The sequence below is a fragment of the Puma concolor genome, chromosome A1, assembly GCF_028749965.1.
Source record: "Puma concolor isolate L17-30 chromosome A1, mPumCon1.1.hap2, whole genome shotgun sequence".
Lineage (NCBI taxonomy): Eukaryota > Metazoa > Chordata > Mammalia > Carnivora > Felidae > Puma > Puma concolor.
The window spans coordinates 139,226,369-139,249,337 of NC_141667.1; the positions used below are offsets into that span (position 1 = coordinate 139,226,369).

The 22,969-nt window shown below is 37.4% G+C and overlaps 1 protein-coding gene across 12 annotated transcripts in view; it reads right to left on the reverse strand.

Moving 5' to 3' along the window:
* CSNK1G3 (casein kinase 1 gamma 3) overlaps nt 1-22,969 on the reverse strand; it is a 105,179-nt gene that overhangs the window by 47,446 nt on the left and 34,764 nt on the right. For all 12 annotated transcript variants that reach the window (XM_086705294.1, XM_086705355.1, XM_086705319.1 and 9 more), the window contains exons 3-5: nt 18,263-18,303; nt 13,505-13,574; nt 65-213 (exon numbers count right to left, since the gene is read on the reverse strand). In XM_086705294.1, coding sequence (XP_086561420.1) covers nt 65-213; nt 13,505-13,574; nt 18,263-18,303 — 260 coding nt within the window. The remainder of the gene's footprint in view (nt 1-64; nt 214-13,504; nt 13,575-18,262; nt 18,304-22,969) is intronic.

Here is a 22,969-nt window from a genome sequence, read left to right on the forward strand (position 1 = left end):
AAATGTGGGACCAAACGAACCGCACAGCGGTTCGATCAGCCTCAGAGCCTCCTGCTTGCCTTACCAGCTGTATAGCGATCATGAGAACAGTCTTCAGAGAAAACGTCCTGTCACACAGGTCAAACAAATCTTCCAAACTAGGTCCGAGCAGTTCGAGCACCATGGCGTTGTATTTACCACACGGGCCAAAATAGTAAACTTGAGGTATACCATCTGGGGGGAAAGAAGAAGGATTTTAATTGTTTCCTCATCCTGAATCCCAAACTGCCCTTCCTGGAAAATCAACGAGCAGTCTTAAGCATTTTCTGTGTCTTCAAGAACTGCAGCAATGTGTTCATTTTTTCCATTCGCACACTTAACTCTTCCCGAGCCAATGTTCTCCCTCACTACACCTTCTCCTGGACGTTCACTGTGTAGCCTGGTTACACCTCTACTGCAGCTCATTACATTATACACAGTGCTCCACTGTGGGTCTCCAACACCGCACCAGACACGGGGGCTGCGCGTCTTAGCCTCATGTTTCCAGGGCCTAGAGAAATGCCTGTCACATAGGAAAGATTCAATTTTTATTTTAACACAGAAGAGACTGCTCTCTTTAATAACCCTGAGGCAAGCATCACGCTGGGCTCACCCGCCAGGATTCTCAACCTCAGGGGCACCCCTCCCATCTAATTCCCTCCTTGTGAGTGGGAGTGAGACCCCGGATTTCACTCTCATGATCAGGTTATGTTATGTGACAAAGGTGAGGTGATTAAGGTCCCACTAGGGGGACGCACACACACACCCACACAACTTAGAAATTTCCCTTTGCCACTGGGAATCACTATTTTGGTGGAAGCCACTCTTGCCAGAGCCAGTCCCGGATGCATGTGTCAGATCTACCCCTCACATGTTGTAAAAGCAGAAAGCAAGTTCAGAAATAGTCAATGAGAAGCTCACTGAAGTGTATTCCAACTCAAAAATGCTACTTTTATTATGCTCTACGCTGTTTTTATTATGCTGTTAAGAGCCTGGAACCGCAATTAAGACATGAAGAGTTCCCAGCTACTAAGCTTTTAAAATTATTCCTACAATGCCTTTTTTCCCCTCTCTGCCACTGACAGTTGTTAATCTTTATACTCTTAATTTAGCAATCTCTAGTATCTCCTACGCTCTGGCTTGTTGCTTCTGATCTGTAGGAGGCAAGAGAACCAGATCATCAAGCTTGTTAGGACTATATACGGAATGTAAAAATAAACATGTTCTGAAGCTCTTCAATGAAAGGACTGTCAAAGAGCTTTTTGACTTCCTTCTGAGTCATCACCTACACTCCTACTAACTGAAGTTGTTGTGAAATGATCGCTCAATAAGGTAGCAATATATTTTGGTTTCTTAAATGACTGATTTATTCAAATGTGTTCAAAGGTTTCCAAGAATAGAAAATCATGTAAGAAATCTCACTGTCTTAATTCAACAAGTGCTTACTGAACATCCAATACATCCTTGTGGGACTAGGGGGAACATTAGGGATTAAGAATGGACAAGACACCACGATCAAGGATAATTTAGCCCAGGGATGCAAGTTTAGGTTAACATTCCAAAATCCACCAACGTAACTCATCAGAGTAACAAAATAAATACAAAAAACCAGTCATCATCTTAATAGAGATGGAGAAAGCATCTGTGAATCTGGAACAGAAGGCAACTTCCTCCACCTGGTAAAGGACATCTAAGAGAAACTCTCAGCTACCATCATATTTAATGGTGAAAGACTGAATGCTTTCCATTTGTGACAGAGTAAGACAAAGATGTTCACTTTTACCTCTTGCATTTAACAGTGCAATGAAGTTAAAAAAAAAAAAAAAGAGGAAGGAAAGAAAGAAAGAAAGAAAGAAAGAAAGAAAGAAAGAAAGACAGACAGACATTCTAGGAAACAGAATCTCTCCCATTTTAAGAAAAAGTGAAATAGGGGCGCCTGGGTGGCTCAGTCAGTTGAGCATGGGACTTCAGCTCAGGTCATGATCTCACAGTCCGTGGGTTTGAGCCCCGCATCGGGCTCTGTGCTGACAGCTCAGAGCCTGGAGACTGCTTCGGATTCCACGTCTCCCTCTCTCTCCCATGTCTCCTCTGCTTGTGCTTGTGCTCTGACTCTCTCTCTCAAAAATAAACATTAAAAAATTTTTTTTCTTTTAAAGAAAGTGAAATAATTACTCATTCCTATTTGTTACCAATAATAAAATTCAAGCTTTCACGTAAAAACCGTATTTTGGCTAAATTCATTTCTGCCAGGATGACCTTTGAAAGCTTCCCAATAGAGAAAAACACATGGGGTGCCCGGGTGACTCAGTCAGTTAAGCATTGACTCTTGATTTCTGCTCAAGTCACGATCTCAAGGTTCATGCACTCACAATGCTGTGGAGCCTGCTTGAGACCCTCTCTTTCCTTCAATAGATAGATAGATAGATAGATAGATAGATAGATAGATAGATAGAGATAAAAATTTTATATTAATTAAAAAAATAAAAAGAGAAAAACACAGTACCTTTTTTCTGATGAAACTGTAGTGACAGTAATTATTATGACCTAATTGTTAGGTAATAAATATGGCGATATTTGAAAATCTGTTTCAGTAAACCAGTTATGTTCCCAGTCACCAATGCATGTATTTACAAAATCATGCACAGGTAAATGATCTTGTTAAAGTACAAGGGATTTTAACGTAAGAAAGAGTAGGAAAAGTTGTTTTGTTTTGTTTTGTTTTGATGTCTACTAACTCTACACTGCAACTTTAAGAAACTATCACTGGTCAAGTTTTAGTATAGTATCAGAAGGGTATTTATAATTTAAAAGCTAATTAACCGAGATTTACAAAGTTGTGAGTTAAAAACTTGATTGGGGAGAACATGAATTGGGATGTTTTTGGAGGAAAAGTGCCCTAACGTTTTCAAAATAAGCACATGTATGCATACAACTATGTTCAAGCTGCATGGGTGTTAACAGTGTAAAAAAAAAAAAAAAAAAAGCAACTGGGAACCACCTACACATTCATCAACCCCCCGACGAATTAAACCAATTATGTCATACCCATACTGTGGAACATAACACAACCTTTAACTACCCTTAGAGAAAACTGTGAAGGGCAAACTTCTGCTACTGTTATGATTCTAAAGTGATCAATTAATTTTGTTGTTTACAACAGCCATACATTACTTTTAAAATAAAATGTCTTTAATGAGTCATTAAACACACATATGCAAACATACTAAAAGGAAAAACCACAAAGCTAACAGCGATTACTGGAAGCACAGTTGATTTCTCCTTCCATTTTTATATTTTTTTGAACTTTTCCAAACTGTTAAGAAGAACACATGCTATTTTTGCAACCAGGAATAAAATGCTCATGATTTGGATTCTTCTGGGACCGCGAAGAAAAACTTGAATTGTTAAAAGATTTAGGCTACATTTATTTAATCCGCGAACTGTCACTGAGCAAGAAGTAGTTCTCAAAACAGTCGCGCCAACGCTGAAAGTTACATAGGTTTACCCCTACTCTTATCAACCATTAGCTTCATTCTGGAGCTCCTAGAAACAAAGCAAGGGATACCCGTTGGGACTCTGTGGCCCTATAATCTAAGTTTGGCTTCCCCTGCCTTCCCACCACACCTCACTAACAAAAAGAACAGTTTCGAAGGCTCAGATTTACTCTGCCTCATTGTGAACTCTTCTAAGGCTGCATCTCAAAAACTTCTACTCTAGTTCTGCCATCCAAGCTGCCAACTTCTCTTCTGACCCAACCTTCCAATCTCCTCTTACCAAACTATCTCTATTAAGCATGACGCGAAATTTCTAATTATTCACACACAATTTCTCCTAGATGGGGAAAGGCGTGCATAAGTAAATCTGCTCTGCTCTGCTTCAGATAAGCCCACTCGGCCGTGGGGAGGAGAATTACTGCATACCAACCATGTACATTCAATCAAGCTATTTACATAAAACACCTTTGTATTTCTACAATAACACCATGACAAAGATCAGTAAAGGGACAAAAATTGCTTCAGGTTTCTCCAAAATTTCCTTTCTTTAATAGTTTCAAAGCGTTTCAAAAGAATGTATCTCTAACTTACCCAAGATGGCTAAATTCCATACACAGTATTACATTTCACTGAGTAAATTAAACAGACACTGAGTCTTCAATTTGAATGAAAATACCTCAGCTTTATCACATCACATAACATAATTTTACCTTCAAATATGAGTCAGCATAGATGGCGAATAATAAAAGATAATCAACTCTAAATGACTCCTTAAGATACATAAGGTTCTATAAAGCAATGAGTGTAGAAACTTCTCAGGTAAGTATTAATAACGTATTTCAACATGAATCTCATGTCACTGAAGGACAAAATCAAAAGTTGTATTTTTTTTTTTTTTAAATCAACAACATAAAGCAAACACTGTAAAGGTCAAACTAGAATTTCATTTCCCAGGACAAGTCTGGGCAGTTTTCTAACACTGAGCAAACAAATTAAATTGCTAGGAGTTAGGAAACATTGCAAATAACAGGGGCTGGGGAGTACCCTAAGCAAAAATAAAACACCACCACCACAGCCAATATGAGTATGGAAAGCAAGACAGGAAAGAGGGTTTCTGGAAGAAAGACAGGTGAAGGAAAAGAGGGCGCAAAAGGAGAGCACACAGGGCAGAAAGAAGGCTTAGCAGGAATAGTAAGAAAGGGGTTAAGTTACTAACCCCTTTATCAAAGTATCAAAGTATCTTGATCAAAGTATCTGGGGACTGAATCGCATGAATGCAATCCAACCGAAGGGCAAGAGCAAGCTTGGTCTTACGACCAGTGAATTTTGAAGTATAAACGTATATGTCACACAATTCTAAAATTACTTCTGAGACTACCATAAAGAGCCACCTATAAAGGGCCATCCACTGTGAATTTATGAATGTCAGTTCTGATAACTTCCAATATCACTGATGCTTACTGGCAGCCCTCATTTTCAAGACAAGTATGCTTTTTTTTCTCCAAGAGAATTTGAAGAATGGGCAAGAATACAAAATTCACATATTATTTGAAAATACAATCTCACCCACAGTTTCCCAAAATTAATTTCATTAAACTCTTCATTATTTTATAGTTCAGCTATTTCCACGACAAAACAAAATTAATTAACTTGAGTCACAACATTAGGAGGTCTAACAAACACTCTTAAAGACTGCGTAGTACTTCGTGCCACGCGGTCAAGTACTTCAGTTCCCTCTAGTTGGGTGACAGCGTAGCCTGTCATTAAAAGAAGGAATATCATGACGTTTCTTTCCATTTTCCATTTTCATATTGTTCATCTAGGAAGGATCAGAACAAAAGCATTCAGGCTCTGACTGGGAAATTTCAACCCCACAGAGGTGACTAAGAAAACCTAAAATCTGATTAGAAATACTATAGAGAATTATCACATAGAAAACTTCCTTTTCCAAAGAAGTTTTACTTTAAGGCATTCTTAACCTTTAAGATAAAGGCTTCTATCTCAAGTCAGTAGCTCTCGACATGTGGTTTGGAGATACGTGGGGGAATGGATGGGTGGTCCACGAAACCCTTTCAGGTCACTGACACCAAAATTATTTTTATAATAATACTAAGATGTCATTTACCTTTTTCACTCTCATTCTCTCACAAGCGAACAGGCTAATTATGCAGAGACTATATGACATGCGATATGGCAACAGAATGAATAACGATGATGATAGGAGAATCTAGCTGTGTTCTCATAAGCCAGATATTAAAGATTTGTGCAAATTTGTAAAACAAGGGCACTTTTCTCACAGTTTTTTGATTTGGAAAATATGGTTAGGTGGGATTTTAAAACATTAGTGCCATTTTAAAATGAATTAATATACCAGTGTTTTTATATTTGTTTTAATTTCTCATGTGGTAAATAATAGCTCTAACTCACAACAACTAAAGTTCTCTGGGAGCTTCAAGAAGTTTCAATTGTAAAAAAGGATCCTGAGACCCAAAAGTTTGAGAATCGCTGACCCAACTGAACACCAAGCTCTGATCGGAATGGCAGGTGCAATGAGTTCCAGACTTGGCAAAGAGTGGTTCCATTAAATACCACCGCACCCAGCACCCACATTTAGTAGTAAAATTCTAGTAATAAACCCCACATAAAATAAAGCCACCACACTGTAAAGAGAAAAAAAAAATCGTCCTTTCTGTGACAATTCTATTTACAAATTCTGACATTATTCAAAATGTTAAAGAACATTAAAAAAAAAAAAATAACACCTACAAACAAGTATTTTTCATTATATTGAATATTGAATGTTATATGAATAATGAATAAAATCACATTCATTATGTTATATTTTATTATTCATTATTCACTTATCCTCTGGGCCTAAATAATTAAGGAAAAAATAAGATTTCTGTATCATTTTCACCTCCAACCTTCCAGTTTACAAACTTTTTTCTCACCATGTGCTACTTTATATTTAAATCAAAAATAAAAATGAAGGGGCACCTGGGTGGCTCAGTCGGTTAAGCATCCGATGTTGGCTCAGGTCACAATCTCAAGGTTCGTGGGTTTGAGCCCCATGCAGGCTCTGTGCTGACAGCTCAGAGCCTGGAGCCTGCTTCGAATTCTGTGTCTCCCTCTCTCTGCCCCTCCCCCTCTCACACTCTGTCTCTCTCTCAAACATAAGCAAACATTTAAAACAAGGAAATAAAAAAATCATCCTACTGTTTGTAATGGCTTTGCATTTTCAATCTTTTACTCTTATGTAGAGAAATTTAAAAATGAGGCTGTATCGTAGAAAATTAAACCCATCACCATTTAGTCCTACCCTATTCCAAGGTACGGATTTATTTAAAATTCTTATGTGCTTAATTTATCACTAAAAATGCTCTAATTACCACACAGCATACAACCACCCTAATACCTGCACCAGGTAAACCAAACTGAAACCACTATCAGTTAACCCTTCTTTCTTACACTGATAATGCATAGCATTCTTTACAAACAGACCTTCTCCATCAACTATAATGACTTTAACACAAAAACTGTACGCTTCTATGCAAAGTAGCAATGTACATATGCAGTCATGTACAAATCGGTAAAAGTTCAGCAATGCGTAACTTACAGAAATTCCCATACAGAGAAGCCTGTACAGGGAACAGAAGTATTACGTGCACTTAAGATGTCTTCTGAAATCAAGCAAGCAGAGACAGAGAAGGGAACTCTCAGAAGCTGCTACGTCGACTGTCCCCTACGTGAGCTGAGATGACGTCTACTCTAACCACTGACCCACTGCTAGAGTGTTCTTCACGATTTTCATTAATACCAAAATACAACAGGCGATGTTCTCATTAGTTTATTCACTTAACTGCCATGGTTTTTTACAATGTTCTCTTTGTTTTCTCAGACACGAGATTACACAGAAAGAGGAAAATTTCTTAAATTTCTTGAAAACAGACAAACTCTAAGAATCAGGCTTTTAAAGAATTAAAGGAATTTTAGATATTAGCCAATGTATATAGCCAGGTTTCAAGGTTTGACCCTAATACAACCTTTCTTAAAAGTACTATGATCAAATGTCCATACATTATGGAATCACCAACAGTCTTTTAGCTAGCAGACAGACCCTATAAATAGTTTGGAAAAGGATGTGCAAATGGAGGCATCTATACACCAGAGCAAAACACAGAGGGAACATCTAAATCCTGACTTAACAAGGCACAAACAGAGAAGGCACAGGGGTCAGTATAAGGCAGAAAAACAAGCCTTTTAAAGTAACAGCTCTCAGAAGGCGGTATTATGAAGAGGTATAATTTTGAAACAGCCACCGATGCCATTATCAAATTACTGTTTAGAACTACACAGTTCAGGGCACATCAAAAGTCAAGACACTAACTTAGAAACGATGATTTAACATAAGCATAGTCTCAAATAGTATATTTAATATCATCTCTATACTTACAGAGTTGCCAACAACAGTAATTTATAACAGAAAAAAAGATTATTCTACTTCTTTTGGGAAGTAACAGTTTATGACAAAATAAGGTTATTTTACCATTATAAAGGTATCAGTTAATAGAGAAATTCTGAGGAACAAATAATTGCAACGTTTCCCCCAACATAGCTCATTAAAACCAACTGACGGAAGGAAATAACATAAAGAAGCAATACTCAGAATCACTGTTCATCAAAGGAAATCTCTCCATCAAGTTCAAAATATACTTCCAGGCATTCTCATAAAGTATCAACAATTCAACTGAACTTTTTCTCAAATAAATAAAAAAATAAATTATTCAAATGATTAAAAACCTATGCTTCTCTGGAAAGTGATTATTTTTAGATGGCTGAATGGTACAGTTCAGTTAATTAGATAACGATCTGCATATCTCCTTGGTTTACCATTTCCATTCATTTAAAGAATACTTATCATTGATTTTTTTCCTTCTGTTTCTAGATCCCTAAAATGAGGAATTAAAATTACCTAATTAGAGAAAAATTCAAATGAAATAAACTTAAGAAAATTTTTTTGAAACTGTATGGCGATGTTTCTATATCAGAAATGAAACTCAAAATTTAATAATATAACGATCTTTTATAATATTGGAATATCAAACTTTCAACATCAATCATACAAGTTTAAAAAAGCTACAGGAAATTTTGGACGTTACATATCGTAACTTCACATCTTATGAGAAAAAACAGTCTTTCTCATTTAAGAATTTATCATTTCAACCATTTACCAAGGACCTACAATTGTCAAGCATTTTGCTCAGTTTCAAGGATAAAAAAGCAAATATAGCATTTCACTGCCCTCAAAGAGTTCATAGGTCAGTGGAAGAGACAGACACAAGCAAATAATCACATCACATAATACGATACAAAACTAAAGATACGTTCAAAATAATTTCAGGTCAAAAAATAAGCATTTCTGGAGAGAAACCGAGGTCAGAAAATGCATTGCAAAAGAGGTGACATTTAGCGAGGGCCTGAAGAAAGAAGGAATTCATTGAGAAAGAAAGACATTCCACAAAGGAGAATACAGGCAGATGAAAATAATAAGATCTATTCAAGGAAGAGTACGTTCAGTGCAACCAAAAAGTGGATTAGTAGAAAAGACAAAAAGTTCGGACTTTACACTAAATGATACGACAGAATTCTGTGATCGTCCCAAAAGGCTTAAATCCAAGACAACTAACATTCTCAATTGGAATGGGTGTGCCACTAACGGAACTAGATAATCCAAAAGAGCAAACAGTTCTCTGGAAAGAGAGAAAAATCACTGGAAAAGGAGAAAAGAAGGGAGGGACTGAAAATCTACGTATAAAAAATATCTGATTCCACTATGGATATACAGGTGTGAGTAGATTTTAAGAATGGAAGCAGGAGATACAGAATTAGAAGTTATCCTTATTTAGAAAGCAATTTCATCCTTTTCTCCCTCCCGTTACAAAAACTTCCAGGACCGTAAGGAGGAAAGCCACATACGAAACACAGGAGCAGGAAGCTCACGAGAGTAGATTCCTCACTTTTGGGAAGCTGTATCAACCTCAGAATCGTCTACCTCCAACTCTTTGTTTATTTTCCCTCACAGAACATCCCCTGACTTGTTTAAACTACTGTCGTCATGATTTTTGTTATCGACTGTCAAATTCATTCGTGCCCAATGCAGGGGTCAGCATGGTTTCCTCCCCGTTCCTCTTCTCACGTGACACTCTACCCGAGCGGGAGACCCCATCCATTCCCTTGGCTTTAGAAACCGCCTACGTGCTGATGACTGCTAAATCTCAACCCTCATTTTACCCAATAAATGCTGAGCGTCTGTGACAAAATAAGGCTCTTCGATACATTACATTTTCGCTACCGCAGAAAGTGATAATGGTATAAAACAATATTCTAATCCCATGGAAAGCTGAGTAGTAACCTGTCAGCCGTACACACTGCAGTCAAGTGGTACAGTCCCACTGTATGTACAGAACAGATTCAGTGAACAAATAATAGAGAAAAGAGGGATGTTTTGAAGGAAACTAGAGAAAGAGAAAGACTTACCGGAGGCTCAAAATCCAGACAGGCAGAACTAGATACGTTATAGATGTTTTCACATCTCACTAAGTGATTCTGAGTAAATCCACCTTTTGACTTCTGCTTTTACTGTGGTAAGGCATACATAATATAAAATTTGTTCTTTTTAGCCATTTTTTAAGTATACGGTTCAGGGCCGTGAGGTAAATATTCACAAGTACTGTGGAACCACCAACACCGTCCATCTCCAGAACTTTCTCATCACCTCATACTGAAACTCCATACCCATTAAATAATATTTTCCCATTCCCCCATCCCTCAGTCCCTGGCAACCACCATTCTGCTGTCTGTCTCTATGAACCTGACTCTCTAGGTACTTCAAATACGCGAAGTCATACGGTATTTGTCCTTTTGTGGCGAGCTTACTTTGTTTAGCCTAATGTCCTCAAGGCTCATCTATCTCGTAGCATGTGTCCAAACACACCACATTTCATTCATCCAGTGATGGACACTTAGGCTGTTTCCGCCCTTTGGCTATCGCGAATAATGCTATGAATGTAGGGGTACAAATCTCTGTTAGCATGCAATCTCTGGCATATATAACAAGAAGGAGAATTGCTGCATCAGATGGGAATTCCATCCTTAATTTTTTTTGAGGACCAGTCATACTATTTTCCATATCGTCTGCAGCTGTACCATTTTACATTCCCACCGGCAACGCATGAAGATTTCATGTTTCCACATTCACACCAACAATTGTTTACCGGTCTTTGTTTGTTTCTCATTTGTTTGATAAGAGCCATTCTATGGGTGTGGAGTGGTCTATCTTTGTAGTTTTGATTTACATTTCCCTAATGATTAGTGACACTGAGCATCTTTTCAGCTGTTTATTGGCCATCTGTGTATCTTTGGAGAAATGTCTACTCAAGCCCTTTGCCCACTTTTGAACTGGATTGTGTGTATTCTTGTGGTCAAGTTTTAGGAGTTCTTTAAACAGTCTGGATATTGAGTTAATAACCTATTTTTAAAGAGAACACTAACAAGCAAGCTACTACTCAAATAAAATACCATGAGGGGGTTAAATTACTTTGAATGGCTCATTTTCGATTAAGAGGAGTCTGAAAAGATAATCAAGTATCAATTCCAAAATCAAACTATTTTAAAATCATGGGTCTCTCCCCAAACAATTAAACTTTAGTTTTTCTACAGAGCTCACATGTGTACTCAAAGATGTTTTTAAAATTCGTGGCTGATAAAATACTACCTAGGAACCAAAACTCACATGATTCACATAAATCGCTCAAGAATATTCCTATTTGTCAGCTTCATGCAATACCACTCAGATTTCAACCTATGTAAATGCTACGCCATGGAGCACAGGGGACACCCTGATATATACAGACTGTCCGGAACATTGTAGCCCCTGCTCACTGTGGAACACTGCAGTCCTTTGGCATTCAAGTGGTAGAGACATAGGTTTCATTTTTATTACTACTCTGACATAATTTCTAAAGGTAAAAAAGGCAAAGAATATAATAATAAAAGGGTGCCTTTGGTATTCAATTCAATGACTCCTTGCACTCTAAAGTGACTTATTCATTCTTACCTAATTAAAGTGTTCAATCCTATTTTTCCAAATGATAGTTTTACTACTTAAGTAATGATAGATCTATTGTCTTTATTGGCCCAGCATCCAATCTTCCTTCTGATTAACACCTCAGCTTTGCATTCGGCAACCACCTCACCCCATTCTCAGTCCCTGAGTTTCAGGTAGCTCCTGAAATGAGCATAAGATCTAAGTCTGGGAAATCAAATTCATAGTGATTAGAATGAAGAAAGGCACAGGACACAAAATAAGACAGATTCAGTCCTAAATCTTCTGCTAGAATTCTTAGGAAAGGAATGCTATTATAATTGCTAAGCTAGGCTAATGGTAATCACCTCTGCTATCTCATAAAAAGAGCCAAGGAGAAAATGAAGCTTCCACACACACAAAAAGGCAGAGCACAGACACAAACTCAAGAATGTCCCTGATCAAAGTATTTGAAGTCCTGGACACAATAATGTCTTAATATATTGGTCCCTTCCCTGAATTTCCAAGATATGAGCCAATAAAGCCTTTTTTTCCCCCCCCACTTCGCTTCTGAGGGCTTTCTATCACACTTGCTAGTCCTAACTAATATGTACAGCTTCACTTAGAATTAGTTTTATCTTCCTATTCTTTAAATCCCTCAGTCATCAGTGAAAATTTTGATAACCCCTGGAGGACTATTTGTATCAGACTTAAAAATGCATTACAAGAAGCCAATAGTGATAAAAACATTAATACAAAATGTCAACTCATCGTCCCCATAATGACTACTCATTTGAAAAGTATGCTCTTAGAAAAAAAGAATATGCAACATGAATAATGTGTTAAGAAGTGCTCAACTCTATCAACTAAAATGTAAACACGTGCATACAAAAAGACACATGGGGAAAAAAAACCACATTCTACTAAATCCAGGGCAACAAAATAGCCCTACCTAGTAAGAAACCACACATACAAGAATCATTATAGTTAGCAATAGATGTGAACAGAGAAAGTATAGCTGTGAGAAGCTTCTCCATAAAGGAAATGCAACATACTATAGGAAAATTTCTCATTACTTTTTTCCAACAGCAAAAAATCCATTCTCACTAATTTTAGACTTTCTATAAAAATACACCTGTATTAATTTCCTACAGCCAATATAATTACTGCATGCTTGTGGCTTAATAGAGCAATTTATTTGGTCACAGATCTGGAGGCATGAAATCCAAAATCAGTCTCGCCAGGTTGAATCCAGGTGTTAGCAGGGGCACATCCCTGCTGGAGGTTCAAGGGAGAATCCTAGAAGGCTGTTCCAGGTTTTCGTGCCTGCCAGCATTCCCTGCTTATGGCTCTATCACTCTAATCTCTGCCTCTGTAGCCACTTAGCCTTTTCCTCTTCTATGTATGTAAAATGTCCCTCTGCCTCTCGTTCACAAGGACATTTATGACTGTGTTCAGGGCCATGGAGATAATCCAGAATAATCTACCCATCGCAAGATCCTTAACTTCATCATTCCTGCAGAGGTGAACTTACAGGTTCCAAGGATTATGATATGGATCTCTTCTCTGGGACCATTTTTCAGCCTACCACTATGTGCTAAGCCATTTTAATAAGTGTGAGGTCACCAAAAAGGCTAAGGATATTAGCTATACGCAGCTTGTATTCTCAAATTAAATTTTTTTCACAATGTTCTCTATTCATATTAGCACCAACACAGTCAGCTCCAAAAATGTCGTAAGTAAAATAACAAGAGAACATTAACAGTCTAGTAAGGAAGTGTCTCGTAAGCATAGCCTTAAGAAGTGATTCATTTTCACCAAATTTAAAATACTATTCTTTGAAACCAAAGAGTTATTAATCATGACAACTCATTTTATTACAAATTTAAAAATTAATGTAAGACTTTACCTCCAGATCCTAGCTGCTTGTAGAATCTGTATTCCAAATGTAGCTGTGGTGCTCTGGATTTCATGGGCTCCTAATTAAAAAATCAACAAAAATAACAAAAAAATATTTAAGTTACTAAAAGATCACTAAGTCCCTATTCGAAATGTTCCAAATCTTGGTACCAACTCTTACATACTTGAACATTCTACTAGGCAGCTTTTTCTAAAGTTAGAACCAAATAAAAACGAACTTTGCATTCAATTAAAATCAATTGATGCCATACATGTACATAAGGTTAAGTGGCTATTAGATGAGGCAGTAAGGAAATCTATATTTGACTCTTTGACCCTAAAGGAAAATAGACTCTGAACATTCACGACTAGGGAAATGGTAGCCCTTCCTCTTTCTCCTGTTCCCGGGTATTCACCTCTGAACTGTATATTTCTCACGTAATGCTTCTAGGGTTAAAGGGAACTATAGACAAGTAAGAAAGAACAAGGGTGAAAATATCAAACTTCCCACAGGAGCGATAATATATTTTTAAATTCTTTTAGCTACGGTAGAGCTTATAATAAAACACACCATTTGTGAGCATTAGGTCCGCGAGCTTAGTTAACTATACATACTCCTGCAACCACCACCTCAAAAAACCTCTAGAACATTCCCAACATCCCTCCCTCAGACGTAATCACTTTTGGACTTCTGTCACCTTTGGATGAGTTTTGTCTGTTGTTGGATTTGATATAAATGACATCATGTTTTATATGTGTCTGGTTTTTTTCACTCAACATAATGTTTTTGAGACTTTACACACAGAGAAACAACGTAAGCAGAAGCAACAGAAATTTTAGACATAAGAAATAAATAATAAAGGTATGAAAACATCTGCAGGACACTACAAAGCAGAGTAACAGGAAATCTGTACCAGACCCAATAGTAAAGTATAACAAAGTAACAAGATTTGAAGAAAATCAACAGAATCTCAAAAATATTTTTAAAGCTTCCATAACCGAAGTAATAAACTCAGTCTGCCAGCAGATTAATACAACAGAAGAGAGAAGTAGGAAACTCGAAGATACACGGAAAAACATCTACAGAACTAAAACATGATGTAGAATGCATCTATGTAAATCATATGGAATGCAGTATGAAAGAAGAAAAATGGAAAATACACACACACACACACACACACACACACACACACACACACACACAAACCATGAGAGATCTGGACAATACAATGAAAAGGTCTAACAGACATTTGATAAGAGTCTCAGGAGGAAAGAAGAGAGACAAGGGAGCAGAGGCAGTTAAGTGAAGAAACAATTGCTGTGAATCTGCAAGAACTGATGAAACACAACAAACCACAGATTCAGGAGGAATATGGATCCCAAACAGAATAACTAAAAACAAGGCTATCTCAAAACATAGCATCACGAAAACTATGACCCATGACAAACACTTCAGACCAGGAATGATTAAAATCCCAGGGGAAAAATTATAGTCCTAAAGATTGTCATAAGAGAAAACCAACAGCTTAGCTGTTGAGAGGCAGGAGGGACACGAAAAAGCACAGACACTAAAACTAAAGCGTCCAGAGTCAGAATCCTGAATCCACTAGTTTCTAGCTGAGTAGACTTTGGCCAATTACCAACTTATTGTACTTTTCAGTTTCCTCCTCTATAAAAGAGGAATAAAACTTTATCTTTTTTCATTATACATATATGCATATATTTATTCCTATTTTATATATATATATATATGTATACACATTTATATACATGACTGAAAACAGTGCCCTCCACAAAGTGAGTGCTATCATAACTATAAATTCTTCAGTTAACTGTACAGAAGTATGTAACTATAAAATGTAAAGAAAGATGCCCACGTATGCAATCACCAATGAAATTAAACACATAACTTATTCAATCACTCAAACTCCCTTGGTAAAAACAGAAACTCAGATCTAATTTAGGTGAGTCAGTTCAGCTTGATTCCAGTACTTTACCAGCAGTAAAGTTTTATTATACCACCATATAACAAAAGTCACCTCATCACACGTTGACATTTTCATGATTCATTAGCAGCAGGTTATTATATAAGTGCAAATAACAACATATAAGGGTGCCAGGTGAGGTCAAATTAACAACTTACCCTGAAACTAACTATCCATCTGAACTAGCATAACGTTAAATGAACGTAAAAACCTTTCTAAGAGATAGCAGAACTGAAGTTATCAGTGACTATGTTCTCTCAACACCACCGTTATCAAAATGCCCCTATTTCTACCAAACGAGAGAAATCAGATAGCATTGAAAGCATCCAAACTTAACATTTTCAAGTGATTACTTTTAAAGCAGCTTCTGAAGAAAACTGGGATCTGTTTTAAAGATACAATTTATACAAATAAAACACAGAAGGATATTTTATACATATTTTATATACATAAATATTTAATGAAGTAAGTACCAAACTATGGTCCAGTCGTTGGTGTGAAACGTTTTCTGTTCTACCAAATAGATTTTTGGATCAAGTGGAGGCGAAGACGACACTGTGTAGCATACTTCAACCTCATAATACAAAAAAAAGAGCCCACAAAATTGCCAGTTTTACAAAAAAAACACTATTATTATATGTAGTGCTGACCACTGTGCTTTAAAAGGGGGCACATCACACCAGAGAATGACTGTCCACAAAAAAAGGAAGGAGGAAAGAAACGAGGGGAGAGTGACACAGCACGAAGATAAACTAAAGAGAGTTGTACACACGCGTGTATACATAAGAAGGCTGGAAGATGACAGACTGATTGTTTACTAAGGCCCCAATGGTGCCAACAGCGTCAACAAGCCCCAAATCTGAACAGAACAGGACCCGCGGGTCACCAATTAGTGACTGAAACAGACCAGGAAAGGACAGTCTAGAGCAGTGGCTCCTGCTTTGACACAATGGTTTCCGTGTCTCAGGGCATCAGGGAGCATCGTTCACAGGCCCCAGGGAGCGGAGCGGCTCACCACAGGCTGCTGCAGCAGTTATCTGGGCGTTGCTACATTCCTATCCTTGCGGGCCACCCCCACTCTCAACACCACACATTGTCTAGGTCCTAGACTGGTGGCCTAGAACATGGAAAAAGGAAGAACTCCAAAGAAATGAAAGTCAGCAATGCCCTTTCAAACACTGTCCAGTCCCTGCATCCTGGGCCTCCCTATTCTGATTCATACAGACTAACTCCCCTTGTTCTGATTTCATGCTCGGAAGGGAACCCTGTAATTTTAAGCTGCTTTCTCCGTAGATCAGCCTACAGAAAGCAAACATATCGTTTATACTGAGTTGGGCATTGTGGACATTAATGGCAAGATACCTCGTTTGAAATTAGAAGTTAACGCTTCCAAGTATTTACATCTCTGAAAGCCTGACTGATTGTGTGAACTGAATGATTACTGGGGAATTGAATGATTACTGTGTGAACTGAATGATTACTGTGCATCTACCTTTAATTAACAGGGACAATGTGAAGAGAGACCCAACCAGATTTGCCATCATAAAACCAAGGGCCAGACCTTAAACCAAGGTGAACTCATCTAGGTCAAGGCCAGCCCCAAACTACATGTCAGTCAGCCAGCCAGTCTCTCCTGGGGCTCTAACAACCTACTGTGCATCTTTACTTCCCAGTGAAAATACACAGCACTCATTATGGTGAAACTTGGTCTACACTCCCTGAGACACTTCACATTGAGTAGTACGGTTTTCTACCTCATCCCCAAAGTTTTTCTGTTTCTCTCTATAGCCTCTTCTTCTAATTCTCTCTCCTGATTTATTAATCTCACATTACCCCAGTAACAGTGGTTATTTTGGCAGAGGCAAGATTGACAATGGCAGGCAGACTGGAAAAACCAAGCCAGGCTTAGCCTCAGGGAAACGTGGCTGGCAAGACGGAGAGAAAAGTGGTGCCTGAACAAAGTTGTGTCTTCTAAAAGTTCCCAGATCTCCAGTCTTGCAGAACAGAGCTGCCTTACAGCTGTCAGAGATGGCACACTGAGGACTTGAGAGTGGTTCCATGGGAGTTTGCTTTCCCTGCTAGCTTCCTCACACATCAGTAATTTCTGAACCCCTGAAGGTCAACTAATAGCCACTTTTACCATATTCAAAATATCAACGGAAAAAAAGATACTGGAAGCTACCTGGAAGGACGTTGTCAAATTTTTTTTTTTATGTTTATTTTGGGGGGGGGGGAAGGCAGCAGGAGAGGGGGACAAGGGACCTGCTTCAGCAGAGAGGGACCTCTCTCTCAGCAGAGAGCCCAGTGCAGGGCTCGAACTCACGACCTGAGCCCAAGTTGGATGCTTAACCGACTGAAGCACCCAGGCACCCCAGGAAAGAGGGTAAATCCAGAATACTAAGGACACATTTGTCCAAATACTTGAATCATTAAGAGAAATTTTGCTTTCTAGTTTTTCTCTAATTAAAAACACCAACGGGCCAGTTTCTTTAAATTACAAATTGTGCCAAAACTCAAAAATTAAATTCTATGATATCAAAGTAAAGGGATTGAGTTTTCACGGCATGGAAAATACAGACATTTACACATTGTCATATACTTGAGAGGCATGTGGCTGCTAGGAGCTTAATCACACACAAAAAAAACCAGTTATGCATATCATTTTCCCAATAAACACTCAAGTTATAAATGATATGAAACCAAAAAAGTAATTAAAATGTAAACTAATCATCAAAGAAAAACAGGAAAATAATTAAGGGAAAAAAAAAGAAACACAAACTTACCAGTTTAATTGCCACATATTCATTTGTATATAAATTTTTCCCTTGAAAAAGAAAGAAGAAAGGTCAGATTGTATCAATAATTGATTTTTAAAGGTACATTATGTAAAACTCTACTCTGGGTGAAAAAAAAAGCACTAATACATTTAAATGAAGCAAAGGTTTTTGCTCCAGAGATCGAAGCAATGACAAGGAAATCTTAAATTGATCCACCCAAGGACATATTTAGCATTTCACCTGGATTCAGAGTAGAAAGTGATACTTAAATAAGGTAGCCCACTTACAAAAATAAGAAGATTCTTATTTTGATGCAATATTGCACACAACTCAGAAAGTAAATCAATAGTCAAACACATGCTGAAAATACATTTAAAAACCAGAACTCCTATATGAAAACAGGAATACAAAATTCCTTTCCCAATCACTGCCTCATTTTAAATCCTTCATTATTATGGTATGTAATCTCATTAGAGCTCATATGTCATCTAGTAAATATATTATACACACAGGAAACTCTTGAATATATTAAAAATGAAATAAAGTAAGAAACATATTATTTAATAACTGGCTCTGACAAACTAGCTAATGACTTTGAGGGGGAAATGGGTTTATTAGCACCCTACCTTATACCCATATTAAATGCTGAACACTTAAAAACTTAGATATAAACCATAAAACAAGAAAAAATGCTTACCACCCAATATATGAAAGTCTTTATGGGCATTTTAAAAGGTGGGAAAAGGTAAAAAGAAGATTTTATACAGAATGGAAACCATAAAATATATTAAACGTCTCTATCTGTATATTGAAAAACATTTACCATATACAAAGAACAGGTAACTGACAAACCAAAATAAAGACTCAGTATCTATAACATGTAAAGAATTCAAATGAACTACAGTAATCTTTGGCATTGCCAATGGAAAATAATCTAGAAAATTCCATTGGGCCAGTCAGCATCTGTAGCCCAAGTGAAGTAGTACAGAAAAATTTAGAAGCAATAAGTATACAAAGACAATATAATACCTAAATTAAAGTGTTTCTTCACAAGCACAGGAAAAAGAACAAAAATAGCATGTGATTTCTGAATTTCCAGTATTTTTTCAGTAGGCATTCATTATTTTTATAATGAGAAAAACAGAAAAACGATAAGTGTGTTTGTTTTGTTTTTTTAACTGTGACAGTAACTGGCCCTGGTCACACTGGCTGAACACAGAATGAGCAACTTTGACACATGGGATTTTCTACCATAATACCCCTAACTTCCTTTTCTACAGCAGCTAATGAACGGCAGTAAAACTCCTAGGCAAACTTTCAGTCTCTGATAGGTTGCCACCATTATACAGTAGTGTCTGTTCATCCAAATACCATACTCCTTTTTTGAATCTCGTCCCTATTTTGTAAAAATGAATGAGGAGAAAAGCGAGATTAAAAAAAAACAAGCATTCGTACTAACACGTAATAGATAGGTCTCATAACCCATGACAGTTGGCACAGAGATGGAACTCAACAGGAGTGCCAAATGTGGTGAACGTTTAGCAATATAAATATATTACAAATACAAATACATTTGTATATATTGTATATATAAAAATGTATTATAAGTTATAAATATATTTATTATATTATATATATTTGTATGTATTATTTAAATATACATAATCTATATATTAAATAGCTCATGAATATAAATTGCCGATCCCATAAATATGAAACCAATCATACCAGAAACCTATCACATTTTTAGTCAATTAGTTCAACATTTAGATGTGCCTTCATGTATACTTTCAAGAATATACTATACATGAAATTTCAGGCATCCACTAGTAGGCAGAGAGTGAATAATTTAATGATATGGTGAGGAACTTTATCTTGAGGAACTGTGTCTCACAAAGGAATAATTCCATTTTGAGTTCAAAGACAGAATTTGTATTTCCTCAAGACATTATTATCTTTTCCTAACTATATGATGTTTAGTCACAGGTACACAGGGAAAATTATTCACAGGACAAGAAGTTAAGTTATATATAGATTCCACAGAACCAAAATATACCAATTCATCTAAAAGTACTGCTTTTATTGGCATTTACATTCAAATGTCTTTTAGGTCATGGTACAAAGCACTTAATCCTTAAAGCATATCCTTTTTTTGAACATTACAGATTTTGTTGAACTTCGAGGATTATATTTTTAGACATGAACAATGGTGAAACAATACATTTTTGTTACATCCCCATAACCTAACATAGGCATAGGCTCACACACTTGGCTTTTAATCAGTGTTTGTTGTTTCGGGCATGAACAAATGACCTGCTTGTAGGTATGTGTTTGTGTGTATTACATGTGTGACAGGGAGGGAATGTATGTATAAGGGGAATCCAGTTACGACAAGGCGCCAAGCAAAGTGGTTCCAATTAACTGATGTTTTAATCCAATTTCAAAGGTCATTTCCAGGAGAGCTTTCTGCTCTACTGAACTTGAAAAGATGGTTTTACCAATTTTGAGTATTTGGGTGGTAATTAACATAGAAAACCCTGTTCTACAAAAACTACGTATCTGTTTATAGCAGGAACTATTAGTTACCCACCAATATCCATGCCCTCCATTCTATAATAATAGAACCAGTCCATTTTAAAATGGCTGTCCAGCTACAGATTACATTTCCAGCCTCTCTTTCAGCCTGGTGTGACCATGTGATTAAGTTTTGGGTGTGAGGGGACATAGGTCTGTCACTCCTCACTTCCAAAAATGAGTGTTTTTGACATTCTGATCCTTCTTCTTCCTCTTGCTAGCTGGCTGGCTGGCAGATGACAAAGACAGGAGCAATCACCTTGCACACAGAGACAATCCATATACTGAGGGCGCAGAGGCGCCCTGACCGCCATGATGCCGTTTCGGCTTCCAAATCTCTGATCAAGCAGACCCCACAAAGCCTGGGCCCTGGCCTGAATAAGGCTGGCAAGTTTCCTTCCTTGCTGACCCACAGTGAGAACATGGTGGCCGAAGTGGATGAGGTGAAGTCCATGATCAAATTCCAGATGAAGTTGCTTTGTCTGGCAGTGGCCGTTGGCCACGTGAAAATGACAGATGATGAGCTTGTACACAACATCCACTTAACTGTCAATTTCCTGGTGTCATTGCTCAAGAAGAATTGGCAGATTGTCCAGCTTTATACGTCAAGAGCACCATGGGCAAGCCCCAATGCCTGTACTAAGGTGCAGCTTAATAAACCCTAGTGCTACCATTAAAAGAAAAAAAAAAGCCCCAAGGGCTCTCCCTCTGGTGTTACGTGAAACAAAACCAAAAACCAAAAGCAAAAAGCAAAAAAACCTATTTTGCTTAACACCCTATATTCTAGGATCTCTTAGAGTATCACCGTCTGTTACTGATTAGTACTTTTTTCAATTAAGTTTTATAATACACTACAGTTAGTAACAGTAAAAAATCAGTAAGCATAAAAAAATGATGAATGCACTCAAATCTGCATATTTGATATAGAATGTAGGGCCTGCAAAATTTTCAAAACAACTCTTAAATAAAAACCAACAAGAAGAACTGCGAACTATACATAAAAAAGAAGACAAAAATAAGAAAAGTTATTGAAACTCCTGTCATATACCTAATGATGTCAAAAACTAGAGCCACTGATTTCACACACACATGGTATCTCATCCAGCAATTTATAGCACCCTTTTTTGTGTTCTTTTAGGTGACAGTCAGTCAGTTGCAACCTCAAGAGGGGACATAGCAGAGGCTCAGGAAAACAAAGTTTATTATGCTCACAGGTCCTAGAGGAGAAGGATCCTATTTTGGTCAAGTGATGGAAGACAGAAACAAGGGAGGAGAAGCTCAGGCCAAAGCCTTTATTGGAGTTTCTACAGAAAGCCAAGGCAAGGCAGGGCAAACAGTTTAGGATTAAGTAGTTTGAGTAATTCTGGTGGTCTCTGGGCTATAGGAGGCGTCTCTTGTTGTCTTGTACCTCATCATGGGATGATTAATGAAGTAGAAGCCAGCCTGCTGGAATATACAGGCCAGGCAAAGGAGGTATGGCTCCAGATTGGTTACTCTGCAGATCAAAGGCATGCTCCCAGCTGAATCCTTTGCTGTCTCTAAGAATCGGCTAGCACCAGCAGGAGTAGTCTCTCTCCAGTCAGAAAGATTTTTTTTTAAAGAGGTCAAAATATAATACACAAAAAAACAAATAAATACAATAAAACACTTTATTTTAGCTAGCTATGTTTGTTCTCATTCAGTACCTATCAAAAATATTTCCAGGGGCGCCTGGGTGGCTCAGTCAGTTGAGCATCCAGCTTCGGCTCAGGTCATGGTCTCGCGGTTCGTGGGTTTGAGCCCTGCTTTGGGCTCTTTGCTGACAGCTCAGAGCCTGGAGTCTGCTTCGGATTCTGTGTCTCCCTCTCTCTCTGCCCCTCCCCTGCTCGCTCGCTCTCTCTTTCTCTCTCTCTCAAAAAAAAAAAAAAAAAGCCTTAAAAAATTTTTTACGAAGAAACTTTCTAGGGGTTTTTGATGATTGTCTAAGCTAGAAACAGGTCAAAAACGCACAGAATGCAAGCCTTACCACCATACATATAAAGATAAAATAAAACAAAAACACATTGAACATTTCACTTACAAATAAAAATGTACTCTCAATTACTTAAATTTGATTTTAGATGATTTGCAATGTTTACCTATTTTTTTTTAAATCTCAAG